This window comes from Nannospalax galili, unplaced genomic scaffold (genome assembly GCF_000622305.1).
Source record: "Nannospalax galili isolate Female #2095 unplaced genomic scaffold, S.galili_v1.0 scaffold1331, whole genome shotgun sequence".
NCBI lineage: Eukaryota > Metazoa > Chordata > Mammalia > Rodentia > Spalacidae > Nannospalax > Nannospalax galili.
This window is the reverse complement of record NW_008330679.1, coordinates 937495-954635: the sequence shown is the minus strand read 5'-3', so window position 1 is coordinate 954635 and position 17141 is coordinate 937495. Positions and strand designations below refer to the sequence as shown.

Below are 17141 nucleotides of genomic sequence, written 5' to 3'. Positions count from 1 at the left end.
AATTCCCTCTGCTTGTGACCCAAGCATGCTGCCATCCTTTGCCAGGGCATCTATTTAGGCAAGTTGAAGGAAGTTCTCTGTATACATATGCCTCCCTTATAGAGCTGCTGAGCCCAGGTGGGTGCTGCAGAGAAGTCAGGCAAGGTGCCTCTCCCAACACAAGTAAATGCCATGAGCAAGGCAGACCCCTAAGTTCCATTTTACAGATGAGAAGATGAAAGCTAGATGTCTCTTGAGGACTATGGAGCCTGGATGTCTCTTGAGCACTGTGGAACCTGAACTTGTCTGCTGGTCTCTGAACTGGGGCACCATGGAGCATCTCAGCACTCCTCAAAGAAAGTGACCCGTCACAGCATACACAAACCAGCCCACCTTCAGACAACAAGGTATCTCTTCTGGTATAAAAGAGTGAACACACCAGATGGAACACATCAGAACATTACATGGAATCCAGATCACACCCACCAGGTATGCTGCTTACCTCGACTGATCCTCTGCTTCTCACCAGAGAGGATCCCGGGTGTGTCAATGACACTGATGCTTTCTAGCACGGCATTGGGCAGCTGGGCACACACAAACCTGCACAGATGGTGAGAAAAAGGCTGTAGTGAGCCACTGAGGTGTTTCCCTGACCCAGTCTCAAAACTCCAATTGCCTGACCCTCCTATGGGTTAGTAGGTCCTACTAGTATGGGCCTACTGGGTATGAGGCATGGCTGCTAACCAACCTGGGGGCCGATTCCTGGTTCCTGTGTCACCTGCTACATCCTGTTTTTGAGTGCTTTGCACCCAGGTTGTTTGGTAAAATGCTGGCTGACCAGGAGAGTTACTCCATAGTGACAGCCCATCTCTATGTGTGACCAAAGTCCTGGCCTGATGTTCAGAGCCCCAAGTCTTTAATGATCCCTGGCCAGCCACCTCCTTGATGGCCAATCAGAAGAGCTCTAGCACCTCTGCACAATGCCTCCAGGCATGGGGCAGGGGGAATCTTGAGGTGTGCACACAGAATCTGGGGACTCCCTTATGATTGAATCCATGGTAGCAATCCCTGTGCTTCCTGCATGTGCTCTCATTTGTAAACCTTATTTAGCACAAGACAGTGGGTCAGCACCACCAGGCAGAGGGCCAGAAGCCTGTACAAGACCATGCACCTGGAGATCTGTTCTTTGTGGGATTCCCTGGGTGATCCTGAGGTAGTCAGGACTCAGGCTATAAGTCCCTGCTCTGAGGAACCCCAAGACATATTGATTTTGACACCTGCTCCTATAACAGCCTGGTGGGGACAAAGATGCTATCTGTAGGCAGTGGAAATCCAAAGTACAATGGGGGCAAGCACCCCCCAATTCAGAGAAGGGTTTGGAAGAACCCAGGTAGAGGGATAGCTTTACTGGAGGGTTTCCTTGGAGAGATGGCATTGGTGCTGGCCTTAAAAAAATGAGTCATACCACCCAGTGGTATGTGCTTGTGCATCTAAAGGTCTAGTTAACAGCCAGACATTGCTCTAGGATGGCAGCCTAGCTTTAGTCAGGAGGAATAGGAAAGGGTGTGAAATAGGGATGCTCAGTGGCACAGGAGTATCTACGTCCAGTACCAGACAGAAGAGGGCTCCCTGCTGTCCTCAGAGTCTGTGTACAGGCCCCAGTCAGCCCTATCAGTCACTGTCTTGAGACAGTGGTGAGTACATCTGGGGAGTCACACAGCTTTCTTCAGTTAGGGGGCCCTACATTGAGCCCCTTTCTTTTATTCTTCCCTGCTTGTATTTTTCATTCCTCAGTGTTCTCTGCCCTGAATGCCATTCGTTTACCCTTTTGGTGTCATTTCATGCACATGTCAAATGCTAGCTTTCCCACACTAGCCTCTTGGTATTTCTCTCCCCTGCCTGTGTGGTGTGTTTGCTCTCTTCCTTCCGGGGTCCACGAACTGGATCCAGTCTTACTTTTCCAGACGAGCTGCTGCAGCAAGGCATAGTCTCCTGGAATAAAACATGGATTCCACCTGGGAGGCAGGGCAGTCCTTACTGCAGCTATATCGCTTTCCTTCCTGTCAGACTCTCCAGAGCAGCACTACATAGGTCCTTGTGGACAGCAACTGTGAAGAGGGGCCTAGCCTGAGTTGCTTCATTAGGCTAAACATTTTAATCACACGAACCACAGATTTAAAGAACGACGCCAGGCCTCCAACACCATCACTTTTCATGTGCTAGCACTTCTTCCCAACACCTTCATATATATTCTCTTCACGAATTATTTTAAGAACATTTTAAATTATATTTTTATGGTTATAAAAGCTCAGTTCTGCAGGACATACAATGAATGAATGTTGGTGCCTCCCTTCATCCCTCTCCTCCCTTCCACTCCTGAAATTCACTCACTCACAACTTCCCATCTATATATACTTTTCTCAGGTTGTCTTTACACAGTTACAGGAAGAGATTGGGGCACAGACTTTACAACTTTCATTTTGTCTTTTTATAGATGAAGCTAGTAATACTGAAAGAGGTTGTGTGTCGTTACTCAGAGAAAATCACCCTGCCTACTTCATGCATACTTCTTGGCTTCAAAAGTCTGATCACGGAGTTAGTGGGACCTGCTGGGTTTGGTTAATGACATAAAGGCACTCCTCTCCCAGGAATGCACTTGCTATGATGGGAATTACATAATCTTTATCATCACAGACCATATACTGTTACATATAACACAATATACTATTTTCACTGTAAGCACAGTTATCCTGAAGTGGGGCCAATCAACCACTAACCCTGCCCTCATCTCTTTTTGATGACAGGCTCTTGTGAACTCTGGATTTTCTCTCCTCTCACCTGGAGGCCAGTTCATCTCTGCCTCAGAGGGATGATGCTCCTTAGCCACTCACTGCAAACTAGTGGCATCTCAATCTAAGGCCTCATCCCCTATCCCAGATGCCCCTGCCTCATTCACTCCTGTTGACCTGGTCTTCTACATCGGTCTCCACACTACCTGTTTTGTGTTTTAGCCTCCTGGGTGCCTGTTTTCCTCCTTTGCCCTTAGCTAGGCCCTCCTCACGTAGCTCCAGGTACTGGCAATACTCCTGGACTCAAGAACCCTGTCCCAATACACCTTAACACTACCACCATCTCATTCTGCTTAAGCTGATTCAATCTCCACCTCTAAGAAGCCACACCCACTTCCTGAGCTTGGGGGGCAGGGCAGAACAACTGCCCACAGGTGATTTCTTGTCCCCCTAACCCTGCTTTGGGAGCGTCCCACAATGTTCACCAGGTCCCCTGTCTGTCCTTGTTTCAGAGTATTATTGGCTGCATGTCACTACGGGAAAGATCAGAAACAAGTTCACAGGATAAGAAATGGTGAGCATGCTGGTCGTGGTAGTCCACGCCTTTAGTCCCAGCACTCAGGAGGCAGAGGCAGGCAGATCTCTGTGAGTTCAAGGCCAGCATAGCAAGTTCCCGGCCAGCTCGGGCTGCAGGGAGACTCTGTCTTAAAAAAAAAAAGAAATGGTGAGTATTGAGCTTCAACTTCCTGAGATGATCACAACAGTGGGAGCCCATTTATTTCCTTCACTGAATAATCAGGGAGACATTTTTTTTTTTTAAGATTTAAAAGATTTTATTTTTAATTGTGTGTGTGTATATGTGTGTATGTAAGTGCAAGTGAGCAAAGTGCCTGTGGAGGCCAGAACAGGGCATCAGATCCCCTAGATCTGGAGTTATATAGAGGGTTCTGGGTGTTGGGGTCTGAACTCCGGTCCTCTGCAAGAGTACTATGTGGTCTTAACTGTTGAGCCAGCAGGAATCAAAATTTTAAAATATACACAATAACCATACCACCAAGTCTATCATCTCCATCCACTGCTATGTGCTAGACACGAGTACTTTCTGTTCTGCATCTCACCTCTATTTCAACTCCCTGAAAGAAGCTATTGTGACATCCTAATTTACACAGGAGAAAAGCGAGACAGAGAAATGTGGTAACTTGTCTAGACCCACGGTTAAAGGTGGGCTTTGATTCCAGCTCTATCTGAAGCCAAAGTCCATATTCTTTACCTTTACTTGAAATATCTCCAATTAGAGAAATAGCTTTGGAATTGTTAAGTGCACTGTACATGCAAAACCGGATTTTCTGTATGACAAGTATAATCAGGGGGGATCGGCTCATAATCTGGTCAAATAGAATAACACTGTGAAGGCCCAGGTTAGCTTGCCAAGCACCCCGAAGAACTTTCTCCATTTAAATTCTCATGATGACTTTGGTATCTATAGGTCTGAACTTGTCATAGAGGATGGGAAGTGACCTGTCCAAGGTCACACAGGCAGGTTAGGAGAGCCACTGCTCAAACACAAGCTTCTTTCTTGAGATTAGGGTTCTTTCCAACTGAAAAAACATGCAGGGGGTGGCTGGAGATATGGCTCAGCAGTTAAGAGCACTGACTGCTCTTGCAGAGGACCCGGGTTTGAGTCCCAACACCCACATGGCAGCTATGAACCATCCTTAATTCCAGTTCCGGGGGAATCTGAATCCCTCTTCTGACCTCCGCGGCATTGCACGACACGGGTGCACTCACATACATGCAGGCAATCCACTCATACACACAAAATAAAAATAATAAATAAAATATTTTAAAAAACCCCACAAACATGCAGGGACAAGGAACCTCCTGCTTCCTTCTAGATGGACGCAAAATTCCAGCCATGGTGTAAGCACACGCTGGGAAATGTGCAACATCCATTTACACTTTTATTGGAGGTAGGGGCGGGCTAGGATCATGGGTTCTAAGTCATTGTGAGACCCTTCCCTCTTCCTTAGTGAGGAGGAATCAGCCCAGTGTTTACAGCTGTAAACTGCCACATCCCAAGACAGTGATTGTCTTAGTTATATTCCCAATAAACAAGAGACCATCAAGAGGCTGGTACAGAAAAGGCACAGAGCCTCCCAGGACCATTTTCCTACCCTTTTACCTCCCATACTCCAAGGCAGGCCTGGAGAAGAGCACAGAGTCCACCCCACAGTGTGTCCCCTTCACACTTACCTGTTCAAGAAGGCGTTGCCAAAGGCATTGAGCTTCCTGAAGGGTTTCTTGGGGTCTACCACCAGGGCATTCCCGGGGATGATTCCTTCTACATCCCCTTGCATCACTGCAATGAAGGAGTCGGTGGTTGGCTCAGGCCCAATCCTCATGCCTGGGAAATCCTGTTCCAGTAGGTACCTAGAGAAAAGGAATACAGTCACATGTAGGGATGCTGCTCGTGGACCACCCTGAGTGTCTACTATACAGCTGGCAAGACACAAGTCATGGGAGAGGGGCAGATCTGGAGCAAGAATTCACAGATTCCAAGAACTCTGCAGAGGAGGTGGAATTTCAGCTGAACTTCACATACCCTCTGTGGTTCTGGTCCTTTCCCTTCCCTGGATCAGTAGGGAGTGGAGGAAAGCAAGGTTTGCGTTCAGTAAAGAACTCAGTTCCTACCCAGAGGATTGCAGATTGTTCAAATCAAGGTAACTGGGTGAAATTCATGCACAAAGGCATAGACTTAGACTATCCATAGACTTTTCTCAGAGATCATTATTTGTATACATGGGTAGTTATTTGGTAAAAACATAGTTTGTATATACTATGAAGTCAAAACAGCATGAAGGAAAAAGTATGAAAAAGAAATTTCAGACCATTCTCTATTTTTGGTTCCACTCTCTAGTCTCTATTTTTCTTTGTATTCTGTATCCTAGAAATTTTCAATGCACACTTGTGCTGTATACTTTGTGCTTAGCATACATGACTGAAGGCTTTTCTTATTACATTTTTATTCAGTATATACATACATGGTGGTGTGTGTGTGTGTGTGTGTGTGTGTGTGTGTGAATGCACCATGGTGCACATGTCAGAGGACAACTTGTAGGAGTCAGCTCTCTCCTTCCACCATGTGCCAAGAATTAAACTCAAGTCTTCAGACTTGGCAGCAGATGTCTTTCCTGCTGAGCCATCTTGCTGGGCCTGGCCTGACTGAATTTTTTAGACAGTTTACACCTTCCTTTCCTGTTATTAGCCATTTGATTCAAATGTTGAGCATGAGACGATGCTCAATATACCTTGTAGAGTACCTGGCACGAGACAGATTCTCTCCCTTTTGTCCTTAGTCGTCTGGCAGTTTTATTGTCAATATTTTTAGGACATAGTGAGGCTCCTGGATAGAGATTCTAACTGACTTTATCTTTTATCTAACGATGGCTTTTTTACTGCACCCGACACCTGCATGCACACACCCTGCCCCCAACAAGTACACACTTAGTAACCACAGAGGATGCCATGCAGCCCACTGATAGGAATTTGCATATTCTGTAATGATTATGCAGATACTGTCTATGCACCAGTTTCATCTTATACTTAACATGTCTAGGAGACAGCAGCCCAGATTTACTTTACTTTGTTAATAACAATGTAGAATTCCATTACTGGCATTATTACAAGTTCTTTATAGTGAAAATCTTACTGATAACTTGTAACAGTTTCCATTGTGCATATGGACTAAAAATGGCAGTAGGGGAATTTACACATTATCTCAGCTAAAGAGGTGAAGGAGAGGAAGAGCACTTGTCTATTTTTATGAGGTTTTTTTTTTTTTTTTTTTTGGGTTTTTTTTTTTTTTTGGGTTTTTTTTTTTTTTTGGGTTTTTTTTTTTTTTTTTTTTTTTTTTTAAACACATCTTCCTGCTGCACCTGGCCTCTCTCACTCACCGCAGGGCCCCAAGCAGACTCCTTCCCTGCTCTGGGCTTCACTGTCTGCTCTACTCAACACTATGATCTGCAGGATTCCTTCTGTTTCCTGGGCCACTGTTCCAGGGATGGATTTCTGAATGGTACCATCTATAGCCACTCATTCTTCCATCATCCTACCCCTTGGTGATAAGCACTCTTGAAGGGGTAGGGAGATGGTTACCCTCAGTTTCTAGCCATGGTGTGGCATGACAGGTACCTCTGCTCTTCTCTAGGCCTGGGCAGCAGAGCCCAAGGACACCTGCCTCACTCCACAGCACCTTCTAGAGGTCAAGAGCAAAGGCACAGGCTCAACCAGTGAATAGTCCTTAAGGCCAACAGAGCCCTTTGTTAGCCCAAACCAAGTTTTGACACAGACAGCAGGAGGCTGGACTGAATGAATGTAAGAGTCTGGAACTACTTTCAGATAGGAGTGGCCAGAGGAGTGCTCCAGAGCATCTTTTGTGGGTGCTAGAAACATAAACCCACAGGGTGAGCCCCCAGGAGCAATGAGAACCTCCCTCCCCATTATGACCTCAAGGACCCACATTCATGCTCAGAGGGAGAAACAAGGAGATCCAAAGTGGAAACAGTTAAGTTGGAAAGAGATCTTGGAGGTTGTGCCTCCTGGTCCTCAGCCTTTGCTACATATTCAAGACCTCTGTGAAGCTTTAGCTGATGGTACCAGGGCTCTACACCAGAGTTTCTGACCTGCTTGGTCAGTGTGGTGGTTTAAATGGGAAATGTCCCCCACAGGCTCAGGTATTTGAACACTCGGTCAATACCAAGGGTCGGTGGTGCTGTTTGGGAGGTTTATGAGGTGCAGCACTGCTGAAGGAAGTATGTCACTTTTCTCTATCTGCTTTGTGTTCGTGGATGAAGATGTGTTCTCGCAGCTTCCTCCTCCTGCCCCCCGAGCCTGCTGCTTGCTGTCATGCCTCCTATCATAGTGGGCTCTCATCCCTCTGGGACCATAAGCCAAAACAAACTACTTCTTCCATAAGTTGTTTTTTGTCATTTATTTTTGTCTTCACAGCAACAGGAAACTAAGTAATACAGAAGTTACAGGAAAGACCCTACTATCTTGTAGAAGGTCCCTAGCTGATTTAAACTGCATCCAGGGCACTGTAGCACATTCCATATCAATCTTCTAACTTTCCTCATAATAACCACCAAACTGCAATTCTAAGTGCCATGCTTTATTCTAAACAATGTTGTCTCTTTTGGTCCCCACAGTGGTGCTGGATCTAAGTACTGAGGAAACCCAAAAGGGTTACATGACTTTCACAAAGTCATACAGCCAGTCATGGAACTGGAACACAAGCATCTATCAGTGGTGACACCAAATCCTTCACTCTTCTACCATATTCAACTCCTCTGAGAACACTCCCCAGAAAGAGCTGACCAAGACCACGAGTAGAGCACATAGGGCAGAGCTGCAGCTGGAGGCCCAGTTCTTCTGGCCTAAGCTCAAGCTCTCTGCTATCCTATGCCTTCCTGGGTTGGGCAGAAGCCAGGGAGGCTTGCTGGGCTTCCTCTGGATCCCCAGCAGGCTACTGTGGCTTTGGGAAGCTGCACTTAACTCCACCATCTCCCGGTAGTTTAAGCTATGTTGCTATGTGCTCAATCCTCAAGGGGCTTGTGAGGCAGCGGCGGCCCCTGAGGAAGCTGTTCAACTGCTCAAAGCCTGGAGCACTGCTGCCCAGGAGGGTAGTCTACCAGCAGCTATATGGTAAAGCCTTGGGTTGCCTTGGAAGACCCCAGTGCCTCCAGGATCCCAGCCCAACAATCAAGGGTATGAAGGCAGGATCTCCTCCCTTCAGAGGGTCATTCTGAGGACTGGCGCTGGGGTTGTGATGAGAAGAAACACAAGTGTCACACTGTTGGGTGAAAGAAGGAACCTCAGTGGTGTGGGGCCAGCACCCTGGGTTCTCTAACCATGAGAGCCATGCCCTTCAGAAGGTACTTAACCACTGTGACCTCAGCACCTCCCTCTTCCACACAGGGCATCATGGTTCAGACTTACTGCATACCTGTGATAGCCAGACATTACTCTAAATGTTCCATGAATCATCTCATTTCATCCTCATGTTTACAGGGATGTGCTAAGGTCTTCCCTGTCAAATGGGGTTAATAAGTAATCTACCTTGTAGGCTATTCTGAGAGCTAAGTTAGTTAGAAATGTTATGCAGATTCTCTTTTCATTTTGAAGAGGGGACAAAAGTTAATTTCCCAAAGTATACATCAGGCCTAGCAGGGCTAGGATTTGAACCTGGCACTTGGGTTTGAAGATTCCTGTCTTTAACTACTCTACCTACAATCTCCTTTCCTGCCTTAAACTCTCCACCCCCCGCCCCCTTGAAATGGGGCCACCACTGGAACAGGACAAAACAGATGCTCCCCATGTGGTATTAGAAACAAAATGGGAGATAAGAAAAGCCACAAAAATATATGGTCTGACCAGAGTCAGGGCTTAGAGGAATGGTGAGGCTTTGGGACTCACAAACCCAGGAATATGCACGTCTCCAGAAACAGCCTCAGTGACTGCTGGTGACATGCAAAAACTGGAGGTCTCAGGGGACAGAAACAGGCTCCAGTCCTGTGGTCTATAAAGGATGCTTAGAAACAGTAGGGCCAGATTCCCTGTAAGAAGCGGTGAGGTGATTTGGGATAGGGAAAGCTCGGCTGAGAAGTCCTATGCAGGGGATATGGCAAATGTGGATTGGGGAGGGGAGGCATTCAAAGCTCCAGGGAGAGCTGAACTAGAGAGGAGTGGAAAGAACCATTTTAAGGCAGCCTCAAAAGTGCCCAGAATGAACAAGGCCAAACAACAGCAATGAGGTTTATTCTTTGCACAGGCGTCTCAAATTCCAGCCCTGTGAGAGCTGCTGTACTCAGAAGATGAACAAAGGGTGACACTGCCCAGCGCAACAGGTCAGCTTCCTCGGAAGTTTTGGAGCCACCGCCTGAGGTGGCTGGGAAAAGGGCCTTGGGCTGGGCCTGCTGCCCTGCTATGCCAACATGACCCCAAACTTGTTGACCATGTACAGATTTGGTGAAATACAGAGTCTAAGGAGGCCACCAGCAAGCCGAGGGGCCACAGTTGGGCCAGGCAGGGAGCCTGGGATGGGATAAATTCTCAAGAGACATTTGGGTATGGTTTGTGGCATCGGGTGCCCCTCAAACAAAGCCACCACTGTGTCCAGAAAGGAAACTCTATTGAGGAATCTTATGCACTGCTTCTTTATGGGGAGTGAGACAGATCGCCTCTGTTGCTGGCTGAAAACATTCCTACAGCCCTGTAAAAAAAGAAAAGTTAATTCAAGCCTGGGTGGGACCAGTTGAGATGGGGACACATGGAATAAGGGCGGACAGAAGGGGCTGAGCCTCTGCCGTGTGGCCCATTCTGTTTACCTACATCACTCTGTTTGATCAGCCTCATCTGCACTATGACATGACAGCATCAGTTCAATTTTGCAATGGAGTCAACTGAAATACAGCATGCAAATTCAGGGCTAAGTTAGAGGTCCTAAACCAAAAAGATTTTGGTGCCCCACCTCCCTTGCCATCTAATGCAAAATAAATAAATGCTAAACCGTAAAATATGTGTGGGGAAATCCAATTCAAACCTGCCTTTTTCCCATGAGGACTACTTTTCTTCATATATTTCTTAAGTAGAAATTATTTCAAAACATTTTCCTCATTTTTTATGCCCTGCTTAGCTGGCAACCTTAGTATGCGGCCTGCTTTACTGATGACCTAAGTATCCAGGGTAAGGCATGAAGCCAAGAATCTTAACCCAGTCTGCCTTTCAGGCACCTATCTCCCCAGCAAGGGGGCCCAGACTATAAGCTGCTGCTGGGATCAAGCACAGGGGAAAGAAACAGAGGGGTAGGGGCTGCAAATACTGTTGCTGGAGGCTTTGGGTGAGATGCCTCAGCTCATGTGAAGAATATGTTGTTCTCGGGTGGCTTAGTGACCCACATGTCACTCGACCAACAACATGGTCCTGGACAAGTTGCTCAAAACACCAACAGGGCTAGTGAGATGGCTTGGTATGTAAAGTTTAGTGCCTGCCATGATGGAAGGAGAGAACTGACTCCTGCAAGCTGTCCTCTGACCTCCACAGGTACTACCCTCCCCAATATACACACAGACACACACACATGCAAAATAAATACGTGATTAACATTTTAAATAGAAAGGCTCAAGTCTCGTTTGTTAATAAAAACACTCGATTTCTAACTAACACAGTTAAAAAATGAAGCTTGTGGTAATATACAAGCAAGTTCTACAGCAGCCATTTCCCCACAATGACACAAACAATAATTAGAGAAAATGAAACCCCAGTGTTGCCGGCAGGTACTTAGTCTCTAAACCCAGTTCAAATGTCTCCTCTGTAAAGTCTTAACTGGTTTATCTCTACCTCAACTTCAACCACACATAACCCCCCACTCACCCCCTGAAAAGAATCTCACAGCTCTTCCCCTGCAGGTCATTTAGGTGCACTCTGAAAGCATATATCAGCTTTCCTATGTTAAAGGTCTTCATGTTATGTATTTGCATCCTTGGGTCCATAAGGCATGGGTCTTTCAGCTTTAAGATGTCGGGATTATTCCTGCTCCATCAGCCTGGCTGGGTTTTAGGGAGACAGCAATGCATCTGCAGACACAAAGCAGATGGAAGATCCTCCATGGCCAAGTTGAGACAAGTTAGCCCCATACTCCCTGGAGCACTGGCCATAGATGGCCTCTTGTACACACACAGGACCCTCAGTCATGGGAAGAAGTGATTCCAGCAGGAAAATTTAGTCGCCATTCCCAGACATCCAATCCTAGTATTCCCTTCTGAGACAGACCTGCCTGTCCAGGGCACTATTGGCTCTGGTATCACATTCTTTCTCTGGCCTTCATTAGTATTAGGGGCAGGATGCCCTCTCCTTTATTAGACCATGGTAGTGCTAGAGAGGGGCTGTCCCACATCCTGAGAGTCTCATGTTAACAGAGATTCAGCATGAAAGAGAGAAGGGAATGATGAGAAACCCCAACATGTGCCTGGATCAAAATGGTGCTGAATTGGTTCTGTTACCTCCTGTTTGACTGTGAAGTGGCTAATAATATTCCCGTTGTATAGAAAAGGAAACTGAGGGTCAGAGAGGCTAGGTAGCCTGACCTAGCTTAGCCTTTCTAATAGGACTCTTGTCTAGGAAGTAGTGGAGCACAGGTTCTGCTGACCTGGCCAGGGTCAGGACCTTTGTCCCATAGCCAATGGAACAGGAAGAGACCTTTCTGGACAGATAAAGTCCCTCAGGTTCAGGCCTCAAGCAGAGGTGAATGGCTGGCTGTTCCAGTGCAGAGGAAGGGGTCTGAGTACTCTGGTGGTTCTTCCCAGTGTCCTGCAGATACATGACTTTAAGGTGAATCTGATGCTGGACCTGAGGGAGGCGGATACAGTTCCCTCAGTCTGAGGCCTTCTACTCCTGCCAGTAACCACTGAGCCTCAGATGAAGCAACTGGATCTTCACCCAGCCTCATTTTGAGCCCAGCAGATCAGGGCTCCAACAATAAAAGCCCTCCCCTGGCTCAGAGGGAGGCAGGGGCCTGAAGTGGTGTGGGTCCTGCTTGGGCAGAAGGGATTCTGCAGATGAGCGGGTCTCCTGGGATGGAGGCCTCCCTGCTTTAAAACTTTGGTTTCCCAGAGAACCACTTTCCCAGGGTGGTGATGTACTAAAGGCCAGGGTAAGGCCAGGATCCCCATCCTTCCCATCTTAGGGGTGGTGAGAGATGGAACAGCCACAGGCAAATGCCAAGTCAGCCAGCTTTGGAGGAGGTTGCAGAGGCCCTAAAGAAATGTGGGCACTTCAAAGGGTCAGCTGACTTTGGCCTCACTGGAGCACACTGCACATCCCAGTAGGCAAAGGCCCACTACAGAAGAGCCATGTCAGCTTCAAGATCAACCTAGACTCACCACTGGGGGCTCAGGCAGTTGAGCTCTGCAGCCCCAGACCTCTCCACTTCAGCCCAGTCACAGTCTAGCGTGATCACAGTAGCACTCAGTGCTGGAGGAGCTGGCTGCCCACCTCTACCACCAGTAGACAGAGGAATCACAGAAAGTGGACAGCAGGAATGGGCGGCCAGGGGACCAAGTGGTCCAAAGGAGGAGGGGTGGGGTCAAGACTGCACTCCAGCAAGAGAAATAGCGAAGGGAGAAAAATAGCAAAGGCAGAAGGGAAGGCTGCCAGGGTCTGAGGGACACAGAGCTACTGTACTCCAAAGAGGCAGATTGTGTTGGAGGGAGCAGCCCACAGGCCAATTTATTGTTTGTTTTATTACTCTGGGTTGCTGGGCCTTAGGCCAGGGAAGTTATTTCAGGCAGAGATCATAGCACACTAATTAGTTATTAGAAGAATGTCCTTTCTGGTATTCTTCCTGAGACAAGAACTAGACCCCATAGCAGGCACAGAAGTGAAAGTGGATGGTTGCTCAGGAGGCAAAGAGTCAAGATGGGGGAGGGGGCACACCAAGAGGCAAGGCCTTCTGAAAGGGAAAGGCCTCAGGTTCATTCCTCAGGCAGAGATGAGAATCAAGGTAAGAAAGCAGTGAGGGAAAGTTCCTGAGAGCCAGACCTGGCTGTACTTATCTACTACAAAATATGCTTCTTAATGCATAAAGTTAAAAAAAGTGATTCAATAATGGCATACAAATTAGGAATAACAAGAAATACTCAAAAGAAGTAGCTAGTTAAGAAATTAATTATATCTATATGCAGTAAAATATTATATAGCTGATAAAAATAGTGCCTGGCACATGGAAAGATAAATATATTATTTAAAATGTTTTCTCCTGAGTGACAGGATTATGAACAATTTTGTTTCTTTTTCAAATTTATTTGTTTTTGTATTTTTTAGTAATAAAAGAAACTGTTGGATTTAATGAGAAGGAAGAAAAACATATCATTTGGTTTGGGGAAAACCCCTCCTACCCTGCTAGTTGGTTCTCCCTGGAGAGGAAACATCTTTGAAAGCAACAACAACAAAAACCTTTATTTTTTTATTTTATGTGTAAGAGTGTATTGCCTATGTGTATGTAAGTGCACCTGCATCATGCAGTGCCCATGGAGGTCAGAAGAAGGAGTTGGATCCCCCAGAACTGGAATTATATATAGTTGTTAGATGGGTGCTGGGATTTGAACCTGGGTCCTCTGCAAGAGCAGCCAGTGCTCTTTACCGTTGAGCCATCTCTCCAGCTCCGGAAACAGCTTTCGATGCATGAGCTAAATTCAGTTATGGCATGAATGGGAAGGGGGACTTCCTGGACTTGAAGGATAAGAAAAAGGAGGGATCTGCCTCCCTCAGATAAGGAATACTGTGGGGTGGCTCACTCTGCCTCTTTCTTAGACTCAGGAACAGGCAGTGCTGACTCAGGCAAAGCCAAGAAGGTATCTTAGACTAAAAGCACTTAAACCGCTGTTAATTGGGGACCCAGCTCTTAGGACTTTTTTTCTTCTTCTCTCCCGTTTTTCAGGATGTCCATTGGGAACTTCCTAGAACTGAGGCCCTGGAGACAGTGAGGCACAGATGCTACCTTATAAGTGCCGTTGCTGTGGGAGGGAGATGCACAAATAGCCGAATGTTCTCAGACTCACGACCAAAGGAATCTAAGAAGTCTAAAGTGGGCTGTACAAGGCCAAGGGCTCTCTTCAAATGGATCATGCTTCCTGTGAGGCATAAACCCAATCACGTGGAGGGCAGTGATCACAAAGGAAACCATGCAAGAACCCAGGTAGCTCTGAAGGATTTTTGGTATCCATGCGTGATTAAAAAGAAGGGCTGAGACTGAATCAGAGATCCTCCCCCATGTCCCAAGTTAGACCCATTTAACACCACATGTAAATTTAGGGTATACATGTATTTTTCTAAAGAGAGGCCCACAGCTTTCATTGGATTTTTAAGGGAGGAACCGATCTTTAAAAAGGTGAAAAGTGGCTGGGTGTGCATGCCTTTAATTCCAGCACTTGGGAGGCAGAGGCAGGTGGATCTCTGTGAGATCAAAGTCAGCCTGGCAGGCCAACTGAGGCTAAAGGGAGACCTTATCTCAAAAAACAAAACAAAAATATCAACAAAAAGTAAAAAGGTGAAAAGTAATGGATCACATTAACCTCTCAGATATAAATATATGAGTCAAGAAACCATCACCCCCACATCCCCACTTGAAAAATCATTTGACCTCTCAAAGCTGCAGAACCCAAGACTGTCCACTCTACATAAAGACAAACTTGACCTGGTGCTCTGTCCAGACATGACATGTTGATATGATGCACACACTGCTCCCAGAAGACTTGTTTATAAACTTAGCATTAGAGAAAATGAGTACCTAGAAAATTAGTAACCAGACTGTCAACTTTCCTCTCTCCACACCAAACAGAGCGCATGACTTTGCCTGTTACAGATGTTCGTCCAGAAATGAGGACCACTGCTTTCAAACCCTCTGAAGGAGATGAGTACCCTTGATATTGGGAGGACACCAAACCCTGTTTCCACACTGTAGGGATGTGTCTTTCAACCCAGAGAGTTACAAGCACCTTCAACAACTGCAATGTCTATAAATGAGTCCAGGAAGAACAATTTGGCCCTGCAGATTGTGCACACTGAGGACTAGAGAGGCCTGTTCTCTACTGATAGGATGTTCAGAACTCTTGTGGAAAATACAGACTTCTCTGAATGCCGGCTGACTCTTGAGGCTCCTTTCAGCCCCAAAACTCTATCATTCAAGGGAATGGATGACTCACTATCAAAGATAGAGGCATGTAGCCAACCATTTCCTTACATACAGCACCTAGGATGGCATCCCAGGTCTGCCACCACCCATTGTGTAGCTTTGAACCACCAGTTACCTCTCCATTGCCTCTTATTACCTCACCTGCAAAGTCAAGGGGCTAGATGAGGCATGCAGGTATTTCTTCTACCTCTGAAAGTCTTTAATATTATTATCGAGTCATTAAGATCAAAGAAGAAAACAGGTTTAAAGTATCCTGCTCCTGTACTTGGCATCTGTTGAGTTTCCAAGAGACAGACCTAATTAATCTCTGCTATAGAGAAGAAAGATGACAGATGGACAAGTAGCCCCAGCCCCCAGCCCACCCCCATTCTCAGGCCTGTGACCATGAGAACAGTTCGGCTGCAAAGGTAAGGCCCTGGTTCTGAGCCCTACAAGGGATGTGGTCCTGATCAAAAAGATGGTGTAAGACGCCCCCTTCGGTATAAGGTGCTGTAGACCAGGAGCTCTCCCACATCTACCACCTGGGTCTCAGTTTTTATCATGTACAAGGATGGTTCTTAAGTTAAATGCTTCAAATTGACCAAGGGCTAAGAACAGCAGGGACTGCTTTTGATACCACTTATGGGGACTTTTCTTCAGAGCACTTAACTGAAGAATTTCCATTTGTCCCAGACCCGGAGGGTTCCGCACCCAGCGGCGGGGTGGGCCGCTCACCTGATGAAGGTGGTCTTCCCAGTGGAGTACTGGCCCACCAACAGGACCATGGGCTTGTTGTCGAAATCAGCATCTTCCAGGGCGGGTGAGTGGAACTCGTGGAAACGATAATGTTCTTCCAGGGGCAGCAGCTTGCTCTTGTAGAGTTTCTTGAGCCCCTCGCTCACCGTCTGGAAGACCTCCGGGTCCTTCCTCCGGCGATCGTCGTTACCGAGCCAGCTAAACATCGCGGTAGCGGGGGAAGGCTCCTAAGAAAGGCGCCCGCCGGGCTGGAGCCGCGCCACCGCCTCACCGGAGCGCAGGGCTCAGCTGCACCATGGCTCTGGCGCGCGCTGCCCCAAGCTGCTGGACCCAGCCCAGCCCCTGCTTCATCCGGAGCCGGGCCAGAGAGGAAGATGATGCAGACTGCTCCAGAAGGGTTGTTGCAACCTTGGAAATTAAAGACCAACCTGCGACGCAGGCGGCCGAAGCCCGGGCGGGTGCGGTGCGGAGGTGTTGGATATCCCCCAGATGCTCTGCTAAAGGATGCTCCGGCTCCTTTTTCCCTGGCCGAGGCCGCTCAGGGGAGGCGGCGGAGCAGATAGCTCCACATCCGCAGCAGCACCTCGCTGGCCAAGGCGCGCGTTTAAATGCCAGCCGTGCAGGAAGCCAGCGCGTGGAGGAAGTCCCCGAGTACTGGCAAAGCCCAGCTGGCCCCGTGTTCTGGACGAAGCGAAGTCGAGCAGGGCGCCGCCATGTCTATGGGCAGGCGCTGCGCGTCTGGGTGGCCGCTCTCTAAAAAAACCCGTGTTGCAAGAGTTCTGTGGGAAAGTGCTGGCATTTCAGTCCGGGTCCCTGGGAGTTTAACTTAGGAACAGCGCCCTCTCAGGGATCAGCTACTAAGAATCTTGACCTGCTCATTCCCTGCTTTT

General features: G+C 47.4%; 1 protein-coding gene across 1 annotated transcript in view; it reads right to left on the bottom strand.

Moving 5' to 3' along the window:
- Ehd3 (EH domain containing 3) overlaps positions 1–16638 on the bottom strand; it is a 30341-nt gene extending 13703 nt beyond the window's left edge. The window contains exons 1-3 of the mRNA XM_008850973.3: positions 16231–16638; positions 5022–5198; positions 482–579 (exon numbers count right to left, since the gene is read on the bottom strand). Of these exons, the coding sequence (XP_008849195.1) occupies positions 482–579; positions 5022–5198; positions 16231–16457 (502 nt within the window). The 5' untranslated portion in view covers positions 16458–16638. The remainder of the gene's footprint in view (positions 1–481; positions 580–5021; positions 5199–16230) is intronic.
- Between the last annotated feature and the right edge of the window lie 503 nt (positions 16639–17141).